Source organism: Hemiscyllium ocellatum, chromosome 12 (assembly GCF_020745735.1).
Source record: "Hemiscyllium ocellatum isolate sHemOce1 chromosome 12, sHemOce1.pat.X.cur, whole genome shotgun sequence".
In the NCBI taxonomy this organism is placed as follows: Eukaryota; Metazoa; Chordata; class Chondrichthyes; order Orectolobiformes; family Hemiscylliidae; genus Hemiscyllium; species Hemiscyllium ocellatum.
The window spans coordinates 59245079-59270987 of NC_083412.1; the positions used below are offsets into that span (position 1 = coordinate 59245079).

Below are 25909 nucleotides of genomic sequence, written 5' to 3' on the forward strand. Positions count from 1 at the left end.
CCTTAGAGAGGTGTATAAAATCATGAGGGACATAGATGAGGTGAATAGCCAAGGTCTTTTCACCAGGTCAGGGGAGTCCAAAACCAGAAGGCATAGGTTTAAGATGAAATGGGAATGGGACCTGAGGAGCTTCTTTCTCACACAGAGAATGGTGTGTATATGGAATGAGCTGTCAGAGGAAGTGGCTGAGGCAGGTACAATTACAACATTTAAAAGCCAGTTGGTCAGGTACATGGATAGGAAGGGTTAAAGGGAAATAGGCCAAACACAGGCAAATGGAATTAGTTCAGTTTAGGAAACCTGGTCGGCATGGACAAGTTGGGCCGAATGGATTGCTTCCATGCTGTACGACTTTATGGCTTCCTGATGAATGTAAGACTAACTCGGCATTTGCTGACGAGAGTTCAAGGTGTCTTCAAATGCCTCTTAAAAGACACAATAGAAAAGCTACAGATGAAGGGAATATCGAAGAAACCGTTGTGGAATCAATTAGCAGCAGAGTAGCAGCAAGTGAACTTGAAAGGCTGAGAGTATGCGGAGATCCAAAGGATCTCAATGAATCTTTGAAGAGATCACACGATGCCAATCATTGAATAATTGGATTGGATAGAGTCGGCATGGGCTTACAAAGAAGAAGCTGTGCTTGACAAATCTGCTGGAATTTATTGAAGATATAGCCAGTAAAGTAGGTACAGTAGAGCCAATGGATATGGTTTATTTGGATTTTCAGAAAACCTTTAATAAGGTCCCGTATTAAAACATTAGCATACAAAATTAAAACACATGGGGTTGGAGACTGTATATTGAAATGGACTGAGAACTGTTTACAGACAGGAAACAAAGACTAGGAATAAACAGGTCTTCTCTAAGTGCCAGGTGTAGTGGTTGTAATGAGGTCCACCAGGTGGACCACTTCAATATGAGTTCCCTGAATGGGGCTGATAGTCTGGCCCGATCAGGGAGACTTGGTTGACAGATAACAGCAGGACTGTCAGGAGTTCTGTTCACTGATAATTGGCTACAGGGAACTAGATAGTATCAAGGACACTCCATGTGGAGTTATTTCAGTGGGCAGTAACTTGTGGGGAACTGCAAGGGATCAGTGCTTAGACCCTAACTATTCATAATATATAGTAGCGGTTTAGGTTAGATTCACTATAGTATGGAAACAGGCCCTTCGGCCCAACAAGTTCACACTGACCCTCTGAAGAATAATCCACCCAGACTCATTCTCCTACCCTATATTTACCCTTGACTAAAGCACTAAACACTATGGGCAATTTAGCATGGCCAATTCACCTGACCTGCACATCTTTGAGATTGCAGGAGGAAACCAGAGCACACCCACAGACACAGGGAGAATGTGCAAACTGCACACAAACAATCGCCCAAGGCGGGAATCAAACCCGGGTCCCTGGCGCTGTGAGGCAGCAGTGCTAACCACTGAGCCACCATGCTGATGTCATTTCTCCAAGTTTGCAGATGACACCAAACTGGATGGGAAAGTATGTTGTGAGAAGTATACAAAGAAACCTTAATGTGATTTGGACAATAGGCAAATACATGGTAGATTCAGTATAATATGGATAAATGTGAAATTATTTGATTGTAAAAAAGAGGGAGGCAGATTATTATCTGAATGAGGATAGATTGGGAAAGGGGAATGTGCAATGAGACCTTGGTGTCCTTTTATACAAGTCGCTGAAGGTAAGTAAGTGATGAAGAAGGCAAATGGTATGTTGGCCTTCATAGTGAGAGGATTCAATTACATAAATTGGGATGTCTTACTGCAACTGTACAGGGTTTTGGGGAGACTACACCTGGAATATGATGTGCGGTTTTGCTCTCCTTATCTGAGGAAGGATTTTCTGGCTATTGTGGGAGAACAAAGAAGGTTTGCTAGACTAATTCCTGGGATGGCAGGACTGACATATGGGGAGAGACTGAATCGGTTAGGACTATATTCGATAGAGTTCAGATGAATGAGAGGGGGATTGCATAGAAATCTATAAAATTCTAACAGAATTAGCCAGGGTAGATACAAGAAAGATGTTCTCAATAACCATGGACTCCAGAACGAAGAGTCATGCTTTAAAGGTATGGGGTAGGCCTTTCCGGCCAATGATAAGGAGACATTTCTTCACCCAGTGATGGTGAGCCTGTTGAATTCTCTGTCAGAGGAAACTGTTGAGGCAAAACATTGTAGTGTTTCAAAAAAGACGTAGATACAGTTCTTAGGACTAAGAAAGTCAAAGGATATGGGGAGAAAGCAGGAACATGATACTGAACTGGATATCAGCCATGATTATATTGAATGGTGGAGCAGCCTGAAAGGGCTGAATGATTACTCCTGTTCCAATATGCTGTATTTCTTTGAATAGACTTTACCAGAGCTTGTCTTTGATATAAAAAAATATAGGTACTGGTAAGTGAAGTTAAATGAAAGCAACTGTTTTCCAAAAAATATCCTGGATACCATTCAAGGTTACAGATTGTTGCTTATGCCACTTGGCATTTCCACTGTTCTGGAAGAGCACCAATGCAGACAGCATAAGGTTGTCAGTAATCTTCCTGCGTTAGAAGACATAATGGATGATCTACTCGTCCATGGATTTGGAGACAAAATGGAAGAAGCCATCACTGACCACAATCAGAATCCAGTGAGAGAGCTCATCAGATGATCCTGAAGCTGAACAAGAATAAGATGCATTCAAAAATTTCATGAAGTCATGTACATAAGTTGGGTATTCACAGCAAAAGATCTTTGCCTGGATCCTGCCAAGGTGAGAGCTATAGCAGAGATACACCAGCCAACAATTGTGAAAGCAATGCAACAACTCATTTTGGAGCAACACATTTGTACAAAGTATATGAGCTGGCTGACAGTGCTCATGGAACCGCAACTTTTGCTGTTTGCTACTTTCACCTAAATTGGTGTCAGGACAGGAAGGCAATCCACGAGCATTCCCAATCCAGACTTCATAGGGACAAAGGCAGAGAGGTGCTGCGATCCACACTAGACACCCTCTTGCCCAACTAAATGCCCCAACTCTAGCATCATACAGTCATAGAGATATACAGCATGGAAAAAGAGCCTTTAGTCCAACTTGTCCATGTCAACCTGAAAACCTGACCTAATCTAGTCTCATTTGCCAGCATTTGGCCCATATCCCTCTAAACCCTTCCTATTCATATACCCATCCAGATGCCTTTTAAATGTTGTCATCCTACCATCCTCCATAATTTCCTTTGGCAGTTCATCCCATACACGCACCACCCTCTGCATGAAAAAGTTGCCCCTTAGGTTCCTTTTAAAGCTTTTCCCTCTCACCCTAAACCTATGCCCTCTAGTTCTGGACTATTCCACCCCAGGGAAAAAAACCTTATGTATTTCTCCTATCCATGCCCCTCATGATTTTATGAACCTCCACAGGTCACCCCCTCAGTCTCCAATGTTCCAGGGAAAACAGTCCCAGCCTATTCAGCCTCTCCCTATAGCTCAAACACTGACAACATTCTTGTAAATCTTTTCTGAACCCTTTCAAGTTTAACAACATTGTTCCGATTGGAGGGATACCAGAATTGCACACAATATTCCAAAAGTGACCTAACCAATTTCCTGTTCAGCTACAACATGACCTCTCAACTCCAATACTCGACACTCTGACCAATAAAAGAAAGCTTACCAAATGCCGCCTTCATTATCCTATCTACCTGCAATCCACTTTCAAGGAACTATGAACCTGCACTCCACAGTCTCTTTGTTCACTAACCCTCCACAAGACCTTACCATTAAGTGTATAATACCTGCCCTGTTTTGTCTTTCCAAAATGCAGTACCCCACATTCATCTAAATTAAGCTCCATCTGCAACTCCTTGGCTATTGGCCCATCTGATCAAGATTCATTTGCACTCTGAGCTAACCTTCTTCGCTGTCCACTACACCTCTAATTTTGGTGTCACCTGCAAATTTACTATTATCTCACATATTCACATCTAAATGATTTATATAAATGATGAAAAGTAGTGGACCCAGCACCAATCCTTATAGCACTCCACTAGTCACAGGCCTCCAGTCTGAAAGGCAACCCTCCACAAACACCCACTGTCTTCTACCTTCAAGCCAGTTTTGTATCGAAATGGCTAGTTCTCCCTGTGTTCCATGTGATCTAACATTGCTACTCAGTCTACCAGAAGGAACTTTGTCAAAAGCCTCACTGAAGTCCATATAGATCACATCTACAGCTCTGCCCTCATCAATCCTCTTTGTTAATTCTTCAAAAGTACTCAATCAAGTTAATGAGACATGATTTCCCACGCACAAAGCCATGTTGGTTATCCCTAATCAGTCCTTGTCTTTCCAAATACATGTAAATCCTATCCCTCAGGATTCCCTCCAACAACTTGCCCACCACCAATGTCAGGCTCATCAGTCTATAGTTATAGAGTCATAGAGATGTACAGCACGGAAACAGACCCTTCGGTTCAACCCGTCCATGCCAACCAGTTATCCCAACTCAATCTTGTCGCACCTGCCATCACTCAGCCTATATCCCTCCAAACCCTTTCTATTCATCTACCCATCCAAATGCCTTTTAAATGTTGCAATTGTATCAGCCTACACCACTTCCTCTGGCAGCTCATTCCATATACGTATCACCTTCTGCGTGAAAAGTTGCCCCTTAAGTCTCTTTTATATCTTTACCATCTCAATCTAAATCTATGCCCTCTAGTTCAGGACTCCCTGACCCCAGGGAAAAGAATTTATCTATTTATCCTATCCATGTCCCTCATAATTTTGTAAACCTCAAAAAGGTCACCCCTCAGCCTCCAACACTCCAGAGAAAACAGCCCCAGCCTCTCCCTATAGCTCAAATCCTCCAACCCTGGCAACATCCTTGTAAATCTTTTCTGAACCCTTTCAAGTTTCTCAACATCTTTCTGTTGGGAAGGAGACCAGAATTGCATGCAATATGCCAACAATGGCCTAACCAATGTCCTGTACAGCTGCAACAAGACCTCCCAACTCCTGTACTCAATACTCTGACCAATAAAGAAAAGCATACCAATCGCCGCCTTAACTATCCTATCTACTTGCAACTCCACTTTTAAGGAGCTATGAACCTGCACTCCATGGTCTCTTTGTTCAGCAACACTCCCTAGGACCTTATCATTACGTGTATAAGTCCTGCTAAGATTTGCTTTCCCAAAATGCAGCACCTCGCATTTATCTGAATTAAACTTCATTTTCCACTTCTCAGCCCATTGGCCCATCTGGTCAAGATCCTGTTGTAATTGGTCTTCCTCCAGTTTAGAACTTCAACTTTTAGATCTGGTCTATCCTTTTCCATCACTGTTTTAAAATTAATAGAATTATGCTCACTGACCCCAAAGTGACACCTCAGTCACTTACCCTGCCTTATTTCCAAAGAGTCGGTCAGATTTCCCACCTTCTCCAGGCACAACCACACACTGAATCAGAAAATATTCTTGTACGTAACTAATAAAGTCTTCTCCATCTAAAATCTAAACACTATTGCAATATCCTCCCTAAGTACAGCAGTATTGCTATCCTTTATCAAAAGTGCTACTCCTCCTCATTTCTTGCTGCCTTTCCCAACTGTACCAACCTGTTTGATGTCTTTCCTCATGATATCTCTGGGTCCCACCCTCCTGCCAAACCTTACCAGTTTAAATCTTCCCATGCAGCTCTAGCAAATCTCCCTGCCAGTATAATAGTCCACTTCCTATTCAGGTGCATTCCATCCTTCTTGTACAGGTCACTTCTACCCCAGGAGAGATTTCAATGATCCAAAAATGTGGACCTTTCTCCCCTGCACCAGCTCCTCAGCCACTCATTCATTTGCTCTATCCTTCTATTCCTACCCTCACTAGCTCATTGCACTAGGAGTAATGCAGATATTATTACCCTCAAGGATCTCCTTTTTAAATTCCTGCCTAACTTCCTATATTCTCCCTTCAGATTCTCACCCTTTTTCCCTCCTGTGTCATTGATTACAATGTGTACAATGACCTCATATTGATCCCTCTCCCCTTTGGGAGTATTCTGCACTTGAGTATTCTCGATATCCTTGGTCCTGACACCAGGGAGGCAACACATTATTCTGATTTCTTGCTGTTTCTGTGTCTGTCTGTGCCTCTGACTAGAGAGGCCTCTATTGCCATTAATCGCTTGGAACCTGAAGTTCCATTAGAGCCATTGTCAGTACCAGAGACTTGGCTGTTTGTGCTACATCCCCCTGAGAGTCCATCATCCCCTTCATTTTCCAAAATAGCATTCTTGTTTGAGATGGGATAGTCACAGGAGACTCCTACACTACCTGCCTCCCTCTCCTACCTTTCCTGGAGATAACCCATCTACCTTATTGTATCTGTAGTTTTTCTCCCTTCCTATGACTGCCATCCATCACATTCCCAGCACCTGTAAATTCCTTATTGCCTCTAACTGCAGCTCCAACCAATCCATGTGATCTGATAGGATTCGCAACCAAAGACACTTGCTGCAGACATAATCATCAGTAACATGGAAACTCTTCCTATCTCCCATAGGCTACAGGAAGGGTACATCACTCTACAGAAGGCCACCTATGCTCCTTAACAATCTAAAGACCCAGAAAATAGCACCATTGTATTGCTCTAAAAAACATTGCTCCAGACTAACTTGATACTATGTTTATATTTTTAAAGTTTAATCAGGAGACAGATATCAATAAAACATAATCAAAAAAGAACCCACTCTACTCCCTATTGTAGATTTACAGCAGTGATGCTTAAAAAAACTATGCACTTAGCGTCTCCCATGCTGTGATCTCTCTCACATAGGTTCCTCCAAAGTCAGCTGTGAATTTTATTGTTTGTTAATTTTTCTTAGACAACAGAATAGGTTTCTTTCTCTGACCATGTGGTCTTGCCTTTGTCTGTCATGCTCCTTTTTAAAGTGCCATTGTTTTGATCTTTCTCCCACCAAAGTTGCAAAACAATGCAACAGCTTATAAAACAGTAATTGCTGCTCCTGCAATTAGAGGAAATCATTTCCAACACCTAAAATACCTCAAAAAAGGAGCAGCGATTACAGCCACAATTTTTTCTCGTCCTCCATCTTGGATTACCTAAAATCCTGGATCTGTGGAAGATCAACAAATTCCATTTCTCTTTCTCCAAACTCTTTGAAGCTGGCAGGAGATGTTGAGAAAGTGGCCAATAAAGTATTTGAGTTTTTGTGTTTTATGAATATAAGCATCAAGTACAAAAAGAAGCAATTTATGCAAAACCTTCACAAACCACTGTTTGAGCCAATTCTGGGCATTGTGCTTTCAGGTTGTGAATGCAATGGAATGCCTACAGAAAATATTTACAAAGTTGGACGTAAGTTAAGTAGATCAAAATAGGGGTTTTTCTTTAGAAAAGTGAAGGTGAAGACATTTGATAGAAGTGTTTAGAATCGTGAGGTATCTGAACAGTATGAAGGTTCCTCTTTAAAGAAAGATCAAGTACTTGAGGTCACCAATATAAAATGTTTTTCAAAAAAATCGGAGGCGACATGAGGAAAAAACTTTCACTCAGCAAGAGGGTGGTATCCAGAATGCACTGTCTGAGAGTGAGGTAGAGGCAGCTTAAATCATGAATTTCAAAAATAAATTAGAAAGTTACCCAAAAAGAAAATAATTGCAGAACTATGGAGAAATGACAGAAGGGTGGAACTAACTGAATAACTTTTAAAAAGACCTGGCACAGGCATGGTGGGCTGAGTGGTCTCTTTCCTTGTAACTATTTTGTGATGGTGTACTTTCTCATGATTTCTGTTTCATCCCATTTGATACATCAAAATGTAAAAGTTAACCTACTTATGTTTTCAGAAATCACTTTTCTTAATTCTATCAAGTTAATACATTTGAATTGAATAATCAATAAATTAATCTGTTTGTGAGGTTGTGGAACCAAGCTTCTCTAATATTTAAAGTCTTTGGCTTTCAGGTTTCCTTTTAATAAAGTGAAAACTCTTTGTACCTACAGAAAGCAACTTGCAAACTGAAAAAATTGAGAAAAGTATTACTGTGCCGGAGGACAGCCAAATTCAACTAGAATGCAAGATCAGCAATCGTACCAACCTGGATTCCCAACTATCTGTGACATGGTATTCCCAGAAAATAGAGGAGCAAGAACCATACACCATTCTCCACCTGAATCGGAATTCTGTTTTTGAATATGGCAGCTCCATCAATAACAGTGCAAGTCTGAGGGATAGGTTACAATTTGAAAAAGCTACCAATGGTCTATATAGTGTGATACTGCAGAAAGCAACTACATCTGACACTGGCAGTTACTACTGTTACGTGGAGGAGTGGCTGCTTGATCCCAATGATATATGGTATAAACTGGGAGAAGATCAGTCTGGACTGACTATTGTGACTGTACAACAACCAGGTATAGTAGAGCTATTATTTTCAGTTTTGGAAAAAATGCTTTAATGAATGACAGTTTCAAAAGCTATTCATTTGATCAGCATCAGACCATATTATATGCGTCCACCTTACTAGAAATTTTAAGACATGACTGTATGAGGAATTAAATTATACAGCTGAAATCTGGTTTAGGAAATACAATACCTTTCAGCTGATTGATGTGGACTGAGTTAGACTCCATTTAAATTACAATGATGTTTGCATCATAAATAGAGCAGAGAATGTTTAGCGTGTTTTGGCATCAAATCCATTGCACTATCAATTCACATCTAAGCTATGTTATCTTGCCTCCAACACAGATGCTGGAATCAAAATACATTGTCCATCATAATACCTCAGTGCATGTCGATTAAGTATCTTGGTTGCTGTATGTGTTGCCCCAACCCTCAAAATCACACACATTTAATGCAAGTAATGTGGGATTAGCAATATTTAAATGCGTGCTCTGGTTTCCTGAAAAGCTTAAGAGCTGCTATCCTGTGCTCTGTATTTCAAAGGAGTGCACTGTCACTGTCATGGGTTAGGTCGGTCCTGTTTGTTGGATAATGCAACATTGATAAATTTCAGTTATCTCAGTAATAAAGGCATCATGTTCTTAAGTGAACTCAATACTATCCACTTCATCCAGGCTGTGCATTTATGACAATATTCTGATTTCCATGTGTTCTCTGTTTGCATCCCATGTTGAAGAAGTTTCTTTTAAAATTCACATGCATGTACTTTGTATGATTTAATGTGTTCTGTCAAGTCGTCTTGGTCAGTAGCTGAGAAAAGTTATTCCTGTTTGTAGCATTGCTCTGTCTGATAGTATATCACACTTTAACAGCTTAAAAGTTTTGGTTTATATTAAGAATGTGCATACATGTGTATACGCAATGGGGTGGAGGAGGAAAGAGTATATCATGGTCGGAGAGCTGTCCTTAAAGGGCAGGGAATCAGAAACAATTTAGAAACATGAGCACTTGAGGCTGTTTGACAGAGTAGGTGCTGAGAGAGTGATTCCTGCTGTCGGGGGTTCCAGGACTACAGACATAGTTTCAATATGAGAGTCTCCCATTTAAAATGAAAATGAAAAAACATTTCTTCTTAGGGTGTTGTTAAACTGGAAGTTTTCATCTCAGGAAGCCAAGAAAGCTGATTTATTGATCTTGAAGGGAGTCTAGGCCAATGGGACTTAGGCAGTAAAGTGGAACTCCAGCCAAGATCAGCTCAATCATAACATTATTGAATGACAGAGCAGGCTTGAAGTACCAAATGGCCTATTCCTGTTCTTAGTTCTCATGTTCTTGTGGCCAGAGGTATAATCATGCAGTTATATATAAATTTTTTGGATAATAATTGTGATATTGGTTACTTGTGAGTCAAGGCACAGGTGTTATTAAATGGAAATAAATGAAAAATTGCCAAGCAAATCTAATCATATAGCTTTAGTTTGCCTGAGGCAATCTCTTTAAATCTCATTAGTGATGCTGATGTTAATATTGACTTAATCACAGTGTGACTTCCTTTAAAAGAGTCATTTCAATTGAAATATTAGCTGGACGTTCATCTCTGTCTCATTTACTCATGATTAACCTGGTGTCAACTTCAGTGACTATAGGCAGAAAAGGTATAAGATGTGATCAGATGCAATACAGACAGAATTATCTTGCCAAGACAACAGTTTATTTGAGTAAGCTGAGGGGATTGAGCTCCGGGAAACTCAAGAAATTAATATATTATTGTATCACAAGGAATAATTCAGAAAAATTGAAATTTTGAGATCAGTTGGACAGAATCTATTTTTTTAATAAATGTATATAGGAGGAAAGACATGAATTAGGCTGTTGTGGATTGAAACCTTTTCAGAATGAAGTTCATTTGACAGCTCACATTGTATTGGGACCAAGTGTAAGCCTCCAGCTGCAGTTTTGATGATACATTTTTAATGTAGTGTAATCTTCCTGCTAGTGTTAAATGGAAATTGGCTGCAATATACAACGCATGTCTCAAGACAGCAGGCAATAATTTTCACACCTGAGTCTGCACATTATGGATGTGGACTTGACTGCCTCATTACTGTGATGGGTTGTGGGATGGGGAAAGCATCACTCACGGTATGTACGTCAAGAAAATGAGGCTGGAAAACTTCAGCCACTAGGGACCGCTCAATGGGAAAAGTGCTTGGAGGTAGGCAGACATCATGGAGCTAACTTCATGACTGGGATTTTCTCAAAAACGTACCAACGTAGCTACTTTCATTTCCTTTTTTGCCTCTTCCGATGTGATTAAAATTAAAGCTCGAAGTGCCAACAGTCTGCATGCAAAACACATTTAGTCATAGAATCATAAAGATGTACAACACGGAAACAGACCCTTCATCCAACCCACCCATGCCACCCAGATTTTCTAAATAAATCTAATCCATTTGCCAGCACTTGGCCCATATCCCTCTAAACCCTTCCTATTCATATACCCATAATTTTAGCAGCTTCCACCACTTCCTTGGCAGCTCATTCCAAACATGCACCATCCTCTGCTTGAAAAAGTTGCCCCTTAGGTCCCTTTTAAATCTTTCTCCTCTCAACTTAAACCTTTGCCCTCTAGTTCTGGACTCCCCCAAGCCAGGGAAAAGACTTTGTCTATTTATCCTATCCGTGCCCCTCATCATTTTATAAACCTCTATAAGGTCACCCCTCAGCCTCCAACGTTCCAAGGAAAATAGCCCCAGATTATTCAACCTCTCCCTATAGCTCAAACCCTCCAATCCTGGCAACATCCTTGTAAATCTTTTCTGAACCCTTTCAAGTTTCACAACATCCTTCCTATAGCAAAGATGGTGCAGGTATTCCTCAAAATTAAATTCAAGTTGTAAGTATTTCACATTACATTGATTTCACTTTACTCATGTATGTATCATCATTATTTGTTGAGACTATCTTAGTCAAACTTAGATATGCTGGCACCCGTCATCCATCCCAACAGATATCACCGACCACAACAGACCAAGACGCAGAAATAGCTAGCAGGACAGAACATCAGCGCTTCATCGGAGGCTCACTGATGATGTTACCTAGCATGGGGTTAAAATATCTGAGAATAAACTACCAGCTCAGCGAGCAAACATACAACCTGATCCACAACCTGAGCTACAAATCTTCTCCAAAATCGCAAACACCTCATTGATGTTAGGGATGTTAGAGACATTTCCTTTATTGTGAAAGAAACAATGTTGTGTTTTTGTAATATTCACGTTAGTGTCTAGTGCTGTATTCGCCACTCTATGGGACACAGCTGAACTTGCAAGCTCAACTGGTCCTCTCTTCCATCATTATAAAGGACATTGTCGAAGAATAATCTCTACAGGTGTAGTTGAAATGTTGTAGGTGAACCCATATTCCTGCAAGGATTCTGCCAATCAACAATCTAAAATGGACTCACATTTGGATTGTACTAAAATGCCCTTTGCCCCCAGATTTTCTTGATTTCACTATCCGCATCATGTCCAGGATGCAAGGCCCTTCCCATTTCACTTCTCTATAACTGTGAGCCCTCACTCCTCTAGAATAGTAACCCCACTCTACAATCCGCTCACCCTTGATTCATAGTTGCCATTCCTGAGCTTCCATGCAGGAACCCTGTCTCCCGTTTCCCTCCCTGTGACATAGGGTTAGGCAAGGAAAATCATTGACCTTACACAACTGCACAAAGCCAACTGGTCCATGCTGCCTTTACATGATAGTGAACCAGTGATCATGAGATTCCCGAACTCTATCTTGGACTTAATGACAACTATTTCCCACTGTTGACTATTCACAGATGTAAAATATATGACAGGTCCACATCCAAAACAGGCCAGATACACAGCAAAGGCGCTCCTGATTTTATTTCCAGATCTCTGTCTGCTCTCAAGAAATCAAAATACCACACCCTGTGACAATTTTCAAATGTCAATATGGGGTCACAATGGGAGAAGTTTCAAGAAGCATTGCTTTATACCTGTACCATGTGTGTCTCCACTCTTATAAATTCTGAAAGAATACCCTCGTGTGCACTGCAATAGCACCCACAGAGTTGGGACAATTCTGCTTCTGGTTTCCATGTGGTCAGGTTGAACAACTGAAAGTTTGCCAAGGTAGTATTATTAGCCTTGAATGAAATCGAGTTTTGCAATGGCATTTGAGTAAATACTGTATTTCATCCGATAAAGTAGTAAGCACATAGCTCCAGGGTCAGGTATCAAATGGATGGAGGAAAAGAAAAATTGAGAAAAGAATGATGACTTTCTCCTAGTTGCTCAGGTGTTTGGAATATCTGAACTCCACTATTTACAGTGTAACTGCATCTTTTTGCTGCCTGTCATTTTTTAACTCTTTCCTCTTGGCTTTGCTAAAGTCGCTTGATTATGTGATCCTTCAGTAACCCAAAATAATTGATGCGTATTTTAATCTGTGGTCCTGGGCCACAAGAAGTCAACAAACTGAACATTCTAAATGAACGTAATCTTGCCCTCCTATTGTGGTCATGTATTCTGTTTAATTCAAAGTTCCATCGACTTTGTTGCTGCGGATTCTTCTGTAATTATTATATTTGACAAGGGTAGCAAGGGTCCTTCCTACATCTTTCAGTTTTCCCTCCTGGTGGGTTAAACTGGGCAGAGATGACTGAATTTCCTTTGCTTCACCCCTTAAAAGTCGGGAATAGTGCGAATATGAGATAAATTCACTGATCCAGCACTCCCAGTAGGAAGTAATGCATAACGGAGGTAAGGATTGGAGAGACAACTGTAACATGGTGGCTCTGATTCTCTGACCTGCCCATTGTGCTCCAATGTGAGACCATGTTGGGAGCATCTGATTGGTGAGTTTGTTCAACAGATAGAAAAGTGGGTACATTGACTTTCTCAGATTTTCACAAGTTACACATTAAAATCCATTAACTTCTTGTTTTCGATTTTGCAAACAGAATTTAAAATGCAAGTGGATAAAACTGAATTGAATATTAGCGTACCGGAGAAGGACCTGTTTCAGCTCACCTGTAATGTAACCCAACAAACACAAGATAATTCTCAGTTTGCTGTAACCTGGTTCGTGTGGAAAGTCAAACAAGGTGCTGACCAAATCGTGAGGGAGACCATTTTAAAAGTTGATCACAATTCAGTGTTTGGGTTCGATGTTTCACTGGATGGAGTTGAGGGAATGAAGGACAGGCTGCAATTAGAGAGACCTTCCAATGGATTGTACAGCTTGACTGTGCAGGACTCTGCAAGCAGTGATACGGGCAATTACTCATGTCACGTGGAGGAGTGGATTCAAACTGCCAACAATATCTGGTATAAACTGGGAGAGGATGAGTCTGGGCTGGTCATGGTCACCGTGCAGGACAGAGGTAACTTGCTCATTCAAAATACTGATATTTCCTGAATCATATGTGGTCAAGAATACTAAAGAATTTGTGTTCTTTCTCACTGCCAAGTTTATGATGCTTTTGGAATGCTTTATGAAGGAGTCCAGATTTTGTGATGAAACTGCCTTTAAGTTGATCCAGAAAATGAAAGGATTGCAGACATGTAAAAGATATTGTATACCCTGTCCATGTGATCTGTGCTTTAGGTGAAATTGTGTTGCAAGCAAGAAATGAGCAACAAGCATAACAGAAATCCCTTGTAACTGTAATGAATGATCAGATCACATTATGTATTCATGTCTCTGGAATGGGACCTGAACTCATAATCTTGTGTCTCAGGGGCAACTGTTCTACCTGTGAGCCAAAGCTAACATTTTGACATTAGTACTAAATCTGTGTTTTATTAGTGTAAGTCTGTGCTCTCTTGTCTGACTGTCATGACAAAGTCTGAGGTCATAAACCAAATTTACATTCATTATCCTCTCACACTCCTCTGAGGCGCTATAAATTCAAATAAGTATTTTTTTTTATTTTAAGGAATACGGATTTTTTTACTGCATAAACAATGTTGAATGATGTTGGACAGATGGACTGTATTCCAGAATCCTCTATGAAAGACAATGGGATTCATTGTTAAAAATCCATACAGTATCGTAAAGGTCATGCATACAATGATTTCATTGAATCAAGCTCAACCTCCAGATCCCAGTTAATCTCTAGATCACAGGTCTTCCTAACCACTTATAGATCCCAGACATTTCTGGATTTGCATGAAGGTGTGGACACCAAATATTTGAAGCTTGAAAGCTACAACAGGTCACCAGACTCTGAATTGTCTCTCTTTACTCTCTGGACTGTTTTGTCCAGCAACTGTTCTGAACCTACCATTGGGCTCTGTTTGGTATCCATGACAAACTTGACCATATACTTCTCCATGTAATCAAGCTTCCACATTGAGGTGCTATATGTAACTGACCAATAACTCTCAGTGCATATTTCATGAATACTTTACTGTCAGGACTTGAGCTCATTTGTTTGTCCATTTTTCATTTCTATTTGGAACATCCAAGTTGCCCCAGCCACTGCAGACAGTTTTGGTTATGTGTATGGTCACTAAATTCTTCCTCCACCACTACTTAGTGTCCATTTTATGTGTAGTATAGTAAGATTCTTTTACTGGGGCAAAGCTACTGTAAAATGTAAGTTAATGGTGTGTTTTCCTCTCATTTCTATGAATTTCCTTCTATATTCCTAACTTTCTCCATTTGTCTATGTTGATCTGTCACTGTGCCTCCTATTCTCTTTGGTAATATCTGTTCTTCTGCTCTTTTATTTGTTCATCTATTTTTGTAATTTTTTGTTTCTCTTCCTCAGTTTATAGTCTTTCCTCTGTCTTTGTACTAATAGTTTTCCAGGAAATAGTGAAAAAATGCAAGCGGGAATGGCCAGCGCAGTAGGTGGTAGGAGAGTATAAATAGCTGAATGTGGACTGGATTATAGGGTGAAACTAGAGAGAATGAGAAGCACGTGTATGAAGTTGGTCTGCCAAGTATAAACTATTGAAGAAACAGTGAAGTGATTAGAAAGTATATTGGACATAGTTGTCATTTTCCTGAGATAAGTATTTACATTTTAATTTATTAATCGTAAAATCACTTTTTTTTGCATGGTTACATTGAATAGGAGAGGAACTGATTTGGCAGCTATACATCAGAAAAGTACTTTTTGATGGAGTCATAGAGTTACACAGCACAGAAACAGATCCTTCAGTCCAATTTGTCTGCACTGGCCAGATATTCTAAGTTAATCTAGTTCCATTTGCCAGCATTTGGTCATATCCCTCTAAACCCTTCCTATTCATAAACCCATCCAGACGCCTTTGTAATGTTGTAATTGTACCAGCTACCTCCACCTCCTGGCAGCTCATTCCAAAATTACCCCTCAGGTCCCTTTTAAATCTTTCCCTTCTCACCTTAAACCCATTCCCTGTAGTTTTAAACTCTCACACCTTGGAATAAAGATCTTGGCAATGCACCCTATCCATGCCCCTTATGATTTTATAAAGAGAACCTTCAAAAGTTATTGGGGGAGGTTGTTGGCAGGTAAACCAACAGCTGGGAAGTGGGAGGCTTCAAAACGTAGTTAACAAGAATTCAGAGAGAGGGTGTTCCTGTCAGTGTGAAGAGCAAGGCTGATAGGTGTAGGAAACACTTAGGGTGGTACAGTGGCTCAGTGGTTAGCACTGCTGCCTCACAGCACCAGGAATCCACTTTGATTCCAGCCTCGGGTGACTGTCTGTGTGGAATTTTCACATTCTCCCCATGTCTATGTGGGTTTCCTCCTTGTGTTCTTGGTTTATCCCGCAGTCAAAGATGTGTAGATTAGGTGAATTGGCCATGGGAAATTGTCATTAGTGTGCGGAGTAGGTGCATTAGCCATGCGGAAATGTAGAGTTACAGGGATTAGATTAGATTAGATTACTTACAGTGTGGAAACAGGCCCTTCGGCCCAACAAGTCCATACTGACCCGCCGAAGCGCAACTCACCCATACCCCTACATTTACCCCTTACCTAATACTACAGGCAATTTAGCATGGCCAATTCACCTGACCCGCACATCTTTGGACTGTGGGAGGAAACCGGAGCACCCGGAGGAAACTCACGCAGACACAGGGAGAACGTGCAAACTCCACACAGTCTGTCGCCTGAGTCGGGAATTGAACCCGGGTCTCGGGCACTGTGAGGCAGCAGTGCTAACCACTGTGCCACCGTACCGCCCACAAAACAATATACTGGGAGTCACTCAGAATTTACAGCCGTCCTAGTCAGATTAGATTACTTAGTGTGGAAACAGGCCCTTCAACACCTGTCCACACCGACCCACCGAAGCGCAACCCACCCAGACCCATTCCCCTACATTTACATCTTCACCTAACTTGCACATTTTTGGACTGTGGGAGGAAACCCACGCAGACACAGGGAGAACGTGCAAACTCCACACAGATAGTCACCCAAGGCTGGAATTGAACCTGGGACCCTGGTGCTGTGAGGCAGCAGTGCTGACCACTGTACCACCGCTAATTGCTTTTTAGGGTAGAAAGGTGAGTCTGGGTGAGATGCACTTTAGAGAGACAGTGTGGATTCATTGAGCTGAGTGGCCTGCTTATACAGTATAGGAATTCTATGAGAAGGTCATCCGTCAGCCTCCAACACTGCAGGGAAAAGCTGCCCCAGCCTATTTAGCCTCTCCCTATAGCTCAAACCCTACAATCCGAGCAATATCCTTGTCAGTTTTTTCTGAATCCTTTCAAGTTTAACACTATCCTTCCTATAGCAAGGAGACCAGAATTGAATGCAGTATTCTAAAAGTGACCTCACTAATATCCTGTACAACTGGAACATGACCTCCTAACTCCCATGGTCAATGTACTGACCAATGAAGCCAACCTTCTTCACTACCTGTCTACCTGTAACTTCACTTTCAAGGAGCTATGCACCTGCACCCCAAAGTGTCTTTGTTCAGCAACATTCCCCAGGGCCCTATCATTAACTGTGTAAGTCTTGCCTTGGTTTGCCTTTCCAAAATGCAGCATCTCACATTTATTTAAATTAAACTCCATCTGCCACTCTTCAGCCTTTTGGCCCATCAGCCCATCTGATCAAGATCCCATTGTACTCTGAGATAACTTTCTTCACTGTCCACTACTCCATCAATTTTGGTGTCATCTGCAAACTTACTAATCATACGTCCTATGTTCACATCCAAATCATTTAGATAAATGATGAAAAGCAGTGAACCCAGCACTGATCCTTGTGGCACATTGTTGGTCACAGGGCACAATAAAGAGATTATTCTTGACTCCTTTCTCACACCTCTAAATCTTAAAAGCCCATAAATTACTTCATGGAAGAGTCCTCTCCAAAAGAGAGTTGGGTTGCTGAATTAACATGTTACAGGCCAAGGCTGCTGACATTTAATAGTATGAGAGACAACTTGATCTGTGAAATGCCTAGCAGCTTGACCAGAGGCTGGACCTGTCAGCTTCCTGAGGGAAATTGTGCTTTTGCATTCATTGTGAACCTGCAGGAGCAGGATTACTCATCCCAGGCTTGAGAAACCTTTTCAGCCTCTCCCCAGATCTGCCTAACCATCAGCTTCCTGACTCCATCCAATCCCAAATGATTTATTTCTGTAATTCTAAAATTAGAAAATGATCCACACATTATTTCTATGAAATTAGTATCAGATTACACGTTAAGAAATATCCATCACAAAGATTAATTTATATGACTTCCTTAACTACCACTACTCATCTGCTTCACATTAATGCCTACGTAGCTTTATACTTAATAATGTGATTTGATCCCAATTTTATTTCTTCACCATCAATACTCTTCAACTCATACAAGGCACTACAAGCCATGTTGTATCCTATATAAATTCCTGATCATCCTTTATCTCATCCCTATATTATCCTGGTTCAAATTTAATTCTTGCTTTGAACTCTCTGTCTGGCCAGTCTATCTCCAAAACGTCCACCTGCTTTCGAGCTCCTCACTTCTCCCCAATATTGGCAGCTTCACTTCAGCCTCACTGTGCTCTGGAGTTTTCTTCCTAGATTTCTCCTTTCCTCCCTTCCAGTCTCAAAGGCACTCCTTAAAACCCATATCTTTTCCTCAAGTTTTGGTCACCCATTGTAAAGTCTTTCTTTGGCTCAGTGTCATTTTCTATTTTAAATGCATTAATGTGCTGTTGAATTATAGAGTGTGACCAAAGTGTGTGAATAGTACACATTTATATTGAAAGCTTGCAATTATCTCATGCCATTGAGGTAGAAAACATTGCAAAGTGCTTCAGAAATATTTTAGATAATCCCAGTTGTTCCTTTAAATTGTGTGATTATAGTTAATAAACACTATGATTGTGCAGCCTTTATATCTGCTGAGAGCTGCTATAGTGACTACATTCTAGTAAAGTCTTTCTGAGATCTTTTATGCATATTCATTCAACACTATCACCAAAATAATGGTGTGTGGTTTAAAAACATAATTCAAGTTCATGATCTTCTGATGCTCAATGAAGTAAGCCTGTTTCTGTGGCATTTCAAAGAAGAGTCATATTGAACTTGACATGTTAACTCTGTTCATCGCTCCACAAACACAAAGTCAAATCAGCTGAGTTTTTCCAACACAGTCCATTTTTAATTCCGATCCCCAGTAATTTTCTTTGATTTTACTGTTTTCTTGGGATGTATGTCATCAGTACGAGAGGAATCATCAATGCTCTGTCAGCCATTTTCATTTAGGCTCACTGGTGTCTATCAGCATATATTCCCTCAACCACCCTGGAAGAGAAGATTTCAAAGTAATTTGTCATTATCTGTGATAAGCAAACCACGGCCTTAATGCAAAATACCATTTGTATTAATCAGTTGTGGCTCAACTTATTCATGAACTGACAAAATGTAGCTCAGGTTCAGCTTGTTCTCATGATCAATCTGTAAATTCTGATGTCAAATGTTCATTTGTTCCTTTTAAATCATTCATTAGCCCAATGTTGACTGCCTATCCTTAATTCCCTATGAGAAAATACTGCTGAGCTATTTTCTTGGACTGTTGCAGTCTATGGGGTGTAGGGACACCCACAGTGCTGTTAAGAAGCAAGTTGCAGGATTTTGATCCAGCGACAGCGAAGGAATGGTGATAACTCTCCAAGTCAGTATGGTGTGTGTCTTGAAGGGGAACTTACAGGTAGTGGAGTTCCCAGTTATCTGCCACGCTTATTATTCTAGGTAATAAACGTTATGGGTTTGGAAGGTGCTGTTGAAGGTGCTTTGGTTAATTTCTGGGAGTCAGGAGATAAGTTACTCATGGCAGAATTTCCAGTCTCAGATATGCTCTTGTAACCATGCATGTAGCTGGTCCTGTTAAGTTTTGGACAATGTTAACCCCAGGACTTTGATAGTGGGGAATTCAGTAATAGTAATGCCATTGAATGTCAATGGGTAATGGTTAGATTTTCTCTTATTGGAGATGATATTTTCCTGACAAATATATGACACAAAAGTCACCTACACTTATCTGTCCAAGCCTGAATGTTATCATGGTTTTGCTGTATATGTACGTGGACTCCTTCAATATGAGAAGTCAAAAATGGTGCTGAACACTGTGCGATTATCAGTGAACATCCCCACATCTGACCTTATGACGGAAGGAAGGTCATTGATGAAGCAACTGAAGATGTTTGGGCCTAGGACACGACCCTGAGAAACTCCTGCAGCGATGTCTTGGGAGTAAAATGGCTTACCTCCAACGAACCATCTATCTTTGCCAGCTAAAAATCCAACTAGTGGACAGTTTTTCTCCTGATTTCGAATGTCCTAGTTTTACTAGAGCTCCTTGATGCTGCACTCATTCAAATAGGGTCTTGATGGTCATAAGCAGTGACTCTCGCCTCACACCTAGAGTTCATCTCTTTCATCCTTGTTTGAACCAAGGCTGTAATGAGATCAAGAGCTGAATATGTCTGAAAGAGTTGAAAGTAAGAATCATTGAGCAGGTCTTTGTTAAGTAAATGCTGCTTGATAGCACTGTTAATGACACCTTCCATCACTTTACAGATGATGGGGAGTAGATGCATGGACTGGTAATTGGTTAGATTAAACTTGTCTTTTTTATGGTGTACAAGACAAATACCTAAGTAATTCTTCAGTTGCTCTGAGACAGTGATGCAGTTGCACTGAGGCAGTTTTGCAAGGTGCATGGTTAGTTCTGGCTCACATTTCTTCAGTACTACTGCCAAAGTGTTGTCAGGGCCATGCCCTTTGTGGTACTCAATGTCTTCAGCTGTTTCTTCATCATGTTGAGTGAATCAAATTGTTGAAGATTAGTATCTGTGATTCTGAGGACCTACGAGGAGTCCAAAATGAATCATCCACTTGGCTGAAGATACTAGGGAATGCTTCAGCCTTTTCGTTTGTGCTGATGTGTTGAGAATGGGAATACCAATAGAATAAATGTACCTACAGTTTGTTGTTCAATTGACAATTATCATTCATGACTGAATGTAGCATGGATAGTCAGCATGGCTTTGTGCGTGGGAATTCATGCCTCATTAACTTGATTGATTTTTTTGAAGAAATAATGAAGAGGGTTGATGATGGCAGAGTGGTGGAAGTGATTATATGGACTTCAGTAAAGCGTTCAACAAGGTTCCTCATGGCAGACTAGTTAGCAAGGTTAGATCTCATGGAATACAGGGAGAACTAGCCATTTCGATACAGAAATGGCTTGAAGGTAAAAGGTGGTAATGGAGAGTTGCTTTTCAGACTGGAGGCCTGTGACCAGTGGTGTGCCACAAGGATTGGTGGTGGATCCACTGCTTCTTGTCATTTATATAAATGATTTGGATGTGAACATAGGAGGTATAGTTAGTAAGTTTGCAGATGACACAAAATTGCTGGTGTAGTGGACAGTGAAGGAGGTTACCTCAGAGTACAAGTGATCTTGATCAGATGGGCCATTGGGCTGAAGAGTGGCTGATGGAGTTTAATTTAGATACATGTGAGGTGCTGCATTTTGGAAAGGCAAATCATAGCAGGACATATACACTTAAGGGTAAGGCCCTGGGGGTGTTGCTGAACAAAGAGACCTTGGAGTACATGTTCATATTTTTTTGAAATTGGATTCGCAGGTAGATAGGATTGTGAAGAAAGCATTGGTATGATTTCCTTTATTAGACAGAGCTTTGAATATAGGAGTTGGGAGGTTGCAGCTTTACAGGATATCAGTTCAGCCACTTTTGGAATATTGTGTGCACTTCGGGTCTCCTTCCTATCGGAAGGATGTTGTGAAACTTGAAAGCGTTCAGAAAAGATTTACAAGGATATTGCCAGGATTGGCGAATTTGAGCTACAGGCAGAGGCTGGGGTTGTTTTCTCTGGAACATTGGAGGCTGAGGGATGACCTTACAGAGGTTTATAAAATCATAAGAAGGGGCATGGATAAGATGAATAGACAAGGTCTTTACCCTGGAGAGGGGGACTCCAGAACTCGCGGGCATAGGTTTAGGGTGAGAGGGGAAAAATTTAAAAGGGAGCTAAGGGGCAACGTTTCCACAGAGGGTGGTGTGTGTATGGAATGAGTTGCCAGTGGAAGTGGTGGATGCTTGCCCAGTTATAACATTTAAAAGACATCTGGATGAGTACGTGAAAAGGAAGGTTTTAGAGGGATATTGGCCAAGTGCTGGCAAATGGAACTAGATTAGATTAGGATATTTGGTCGGCATGGATGAGTTGGACGAAAGGGTCTGTTCTGTGCTGTACATCTCTATGACTCTATAACTGTAGAGTTAGATGTGATCTGTTTTAAAGCTGCTGCTCCTGATGTGCCCATCTGCATTCTTCATTGGCTTGGAGTTCATTCCTTGGTTTAGTGATAATATTAGAGTGAGGAATATGCTGGAATATGAGGTTACAAATTGTGGTTGAATATATTTCTGCTGTTGCTGATAGCCCTTAATGACTGAAGCATACACATTCATGAGTTGTTAGACCTGTTTGAAACTTGTCCCATTCAATATGTTGGAAGTACCCCATAACACAATGATAGTTATCAATGATAGCACTGCATCACCACCAGGTTTGTGCAATGGTCACTTTTACTGAAACGATCATTGACAGATGCATCTTCTCCATTTGATATAATAAGGGCATGGTCACATATGTTTCTCCCCTCTGTTTGTACCCTCATCAGTTTCTGCAGGCCCTGTCCAGCACTTATCACCTTTTTCAACATAGCCAGCTCGGCCACTAATAGGGCTACCCAGCTACTCCTGGTCAGGGGCACTGAGGACCAAACCCAGAGTACATTCTGTTCCTTTTATTTCTTCAGTGCTTCCTGCGAGTGGTGTTCAAAATGGAGGAGAACTGATTTATTGGCTGACGGGAAGGGTGGGCATGGTCAGTCTGCCATAATCAGCAGAAAGTTTCTTTGCTCAGGTTTGACCTGATGTCATGAGAGTTTATGAGGTCAGGAGTCAATGCTGAAGACTCCCAGGACAGCTTCTTCCTGACTGTAAGCCACTGTGCTGTGGAGCTGCTCTATGGAAAGGTCTGGACATACCCATGAATAATGATGGCAGTACTTAGGATATTGTGTGAAAGGTATAATTCTATGTGCATAACTATGTCAGGCGGCTGCTTGACTCAGCTGTAGGATAGCTATTCCAATTTTGACACTAGTGATCAGATGTTACTAAGATGGATTTTGCAGAGTCGCCGGGACTGTGTGACCCCTTTCTAGCATTTGGTCGATGTCTGTGGTCTGTCTAGTTTTGTTCCTTTTGTGAAACTTTGTAGCAGTAAGATTGAACTAAGCCACCTCAAAAGGCATTTAAGAGTCAGCCACATTGCAGACCCCCAACAGGAGGGAAAATACATGGATCTGAAGTCACCTGTAGATTAGACCAGGTAAGATTAACAGATTTCCTTCCCTAAACCAGGTGGGTTTTTTTTCACAAACTGCATGATTTCATTTCATTATTAGACTACCCTGTTTTAGGTTTTCAGATTTTATTTATTAATTGAATTCAAATTCCACCATCTGCCACATTGGATTTGGGCCCATGCCCCAGGTCTCAGGATTACGAGTCCAATAGCAACATCAGCACACCACTGTCTCTCCACATCCCTAATAGAGGTAAAGAAAACCTCAAAACCTGAAAATCGTAAACAAACAGAAAATGCTGAAAAGAGACAGGACATCCCGTCAGCATCTGTCAAGAGAAATGCTGTGTATTTTTAGGTGTTAAACCTTCAGAACTGGAATGTTTATATTCACAAAGATGACAACTTAAGTATTGATGATGACCTTTTAAACTATAACAGCAAGGTATTTGTCCACACACTTCAGCCAATTCTATTTTGAAATTTGGCTAAATATCAAAAAAGAACTTCTGTTATTTTCATATACCATTTGTCTGTAAAATCAATCTGCTAATCTCCAAAGAAATCCTAATTAAAAAGAAAAAAAACTTTCAAATCATAAGGACAATTACATCATTTTGGTAATTAGTGTTGGTTTCACACATTCAATACAAATGTTTCTAAGGAATTAATCACTGATTTCAGGTTAATGTAACTTTGTTCTTAATTTTCCCATCTGAGTGCATGAAGTATTACCAACAGATATGTATCGAGAATCATCCAGATATTCTGGATGAAAGATTTTGGTACAAAGATACCTCTTTTAGCTTGGAGGATTGGATGCTCTGGATTCAGGTCAGTAGTTCATGTTTTGGTGACATGGAGTGAAGGAAGACGATGAGGCAGTCTACTGCAGAAGGAATTGGAAGTGTGGGGGAGTGACAAAGAGAAAATAAAATATGAATTTCTGATTTGTCATTATTTCTTTCCTACAGGTTCTTCTCTTCAGGAAGCGATTTGTTCAAATGATGCCCTTTTCTACTTCATATTTTTCTACCCTTTTCCAATTTTTGGAGTCCTGCTTATTGCCATTTTATTAACACGCTATAAAACCCTAAACTCCCAGAAAAAGTCTGATGGCAAAAATGGTGTCCCACTGCTCTGGATTAAAGAACCCGCTGTGACTTATTCTCCAACAAGCCTTGAGCCGCCAGATTTCAGAATAGGACCAGGAAGCCTCGGTTAACAAAGGAACAGGGAAATGGCTTTTGGAAAAAAAATTAAATGATATTCCAACTGATGGGGTCAAAGTTATAATGAATTAAGGATCAATAATTACCCTCCCAAAAAATCCAAGTTTGGAAGCAATATCTTCCATATAAAGAAAGTACATTCTGAGAGTCATGGCAGTGAGATAGGAGGGAAAGTGGGTACTTTTATTCCAAGATATTTGCCGCAATTGGTCTCCTCCCCATTACCCCCAATACAATTAGTTGATATATTTGGAATGTTTAACTTTACACTAATGTAGATGTGTAGTCTTCTGCCAACTGTTTTTACTGCATGAGAGCTCTGCTTGTCACACTAGTCTGCCATGTGTAATAAGTCTGATCTCATTAAAATGTCAGATGATCTCCTGAATGTTAAAACTATTGTCAATTCTGAAGAATACAGAACTATAGCAAATGCAGACCTGTGGAGAGAAATATTGAGTTGTAATGATGTAAGATTTAAGACTTTTTAATGCTTCATTACACTTAACTGCTCCAATGTTTAGTTACAATGTCTGAGAAGAGTCAACACCAAGCTGGAAACATCATAGCTGGAGGGATCGACATAACATCCAGACCTTCTATTCAATTATTGCACTGTTCAGAACATTTGAACAACGGAATGAAAGACGAGTGGCAAGTTCATAGAAGCTGTGGCACTAAAGACTTAAAAGATGTTGTCAGTTTTTGTCAAGTGTGAAATGACTAGAACTTGTGCAATGGAAAAGCAAGGAATGACACCCTGCATAGACTGTCATCAATGCTATGACTGCATTACGACAGGATTACATGAAGACAATATTACTGAATACAGGATATGGACAATGAAATTCCGTCCCTTCTTGGTAAATATAGATAAAGCTCAAGCCGACTATTAGCAAGTACAGCCAATGTTTCTCATTTATGAATTTTTGATACAGAAATCTGATCAAGCTGCAACTGAGTAGAATGGAAAGTAGTCATGCAGCTGGATAGTTTCTTTTTATATGTTGTTTTTGCACTTTTTGAAAATCTTTTTATTCTGTGTTTGAACAAGAATCATTATGATTGCCTGTTTTGTTCTGACTATGTTCTTTTTGAAAGAGTGTCATTTGGTCAAAGGAAATGGTGACAAGACTGAACAGATTCAGTGCCCAAGCATGTGCTGACAGAATCCTGGGTTTTGTTGCAAGCCCATTTAATTTAATTATGTAACACGTCTCTCAACATGAATTCCTTTAGAAAATTCTCATATATTCCACGTTCAAGAATATTCTGTTGAAAGAAAATCACTTTGTATTTACCATGTTGATCATGTAAGATCTCACACCACACTGTGAGGTTATGAGGTGGGCAGCATTGAATT

At 40.5% G+C, this 25909-nt stretch overlaps 1 protein-coding gene across 1 annotated transcript in view; it reads left to right on the plus strand.

The window, feature by feature from the left end:
- LOC132821074 (immunoglobulin superfamily member 3-like) overlaps nt 1-25529 on the plus strand; it is a 202710-nt gene extending 177181 nt beyond the window's left edge. Inside the window, exons 8-10 of the mRNA XM_060833592.1 lie at nt 8035-8445; nt 13428-13850; nt 24289-25529. Coding sequence (XP_060689575.1) covers nt 8035-8445; nt 13428-13850; nt 24289-24539 — 1085 coding nt within the window. The 3' untranslated portion in view covers nt 24540-25529. The remainder of the gene's footprint in view (nt 1-8034; nt 8446-13427; nt 13851-24288) is intronic.
- Nucleotides 25530-25909: the final 380 nt, after the last annotated feature.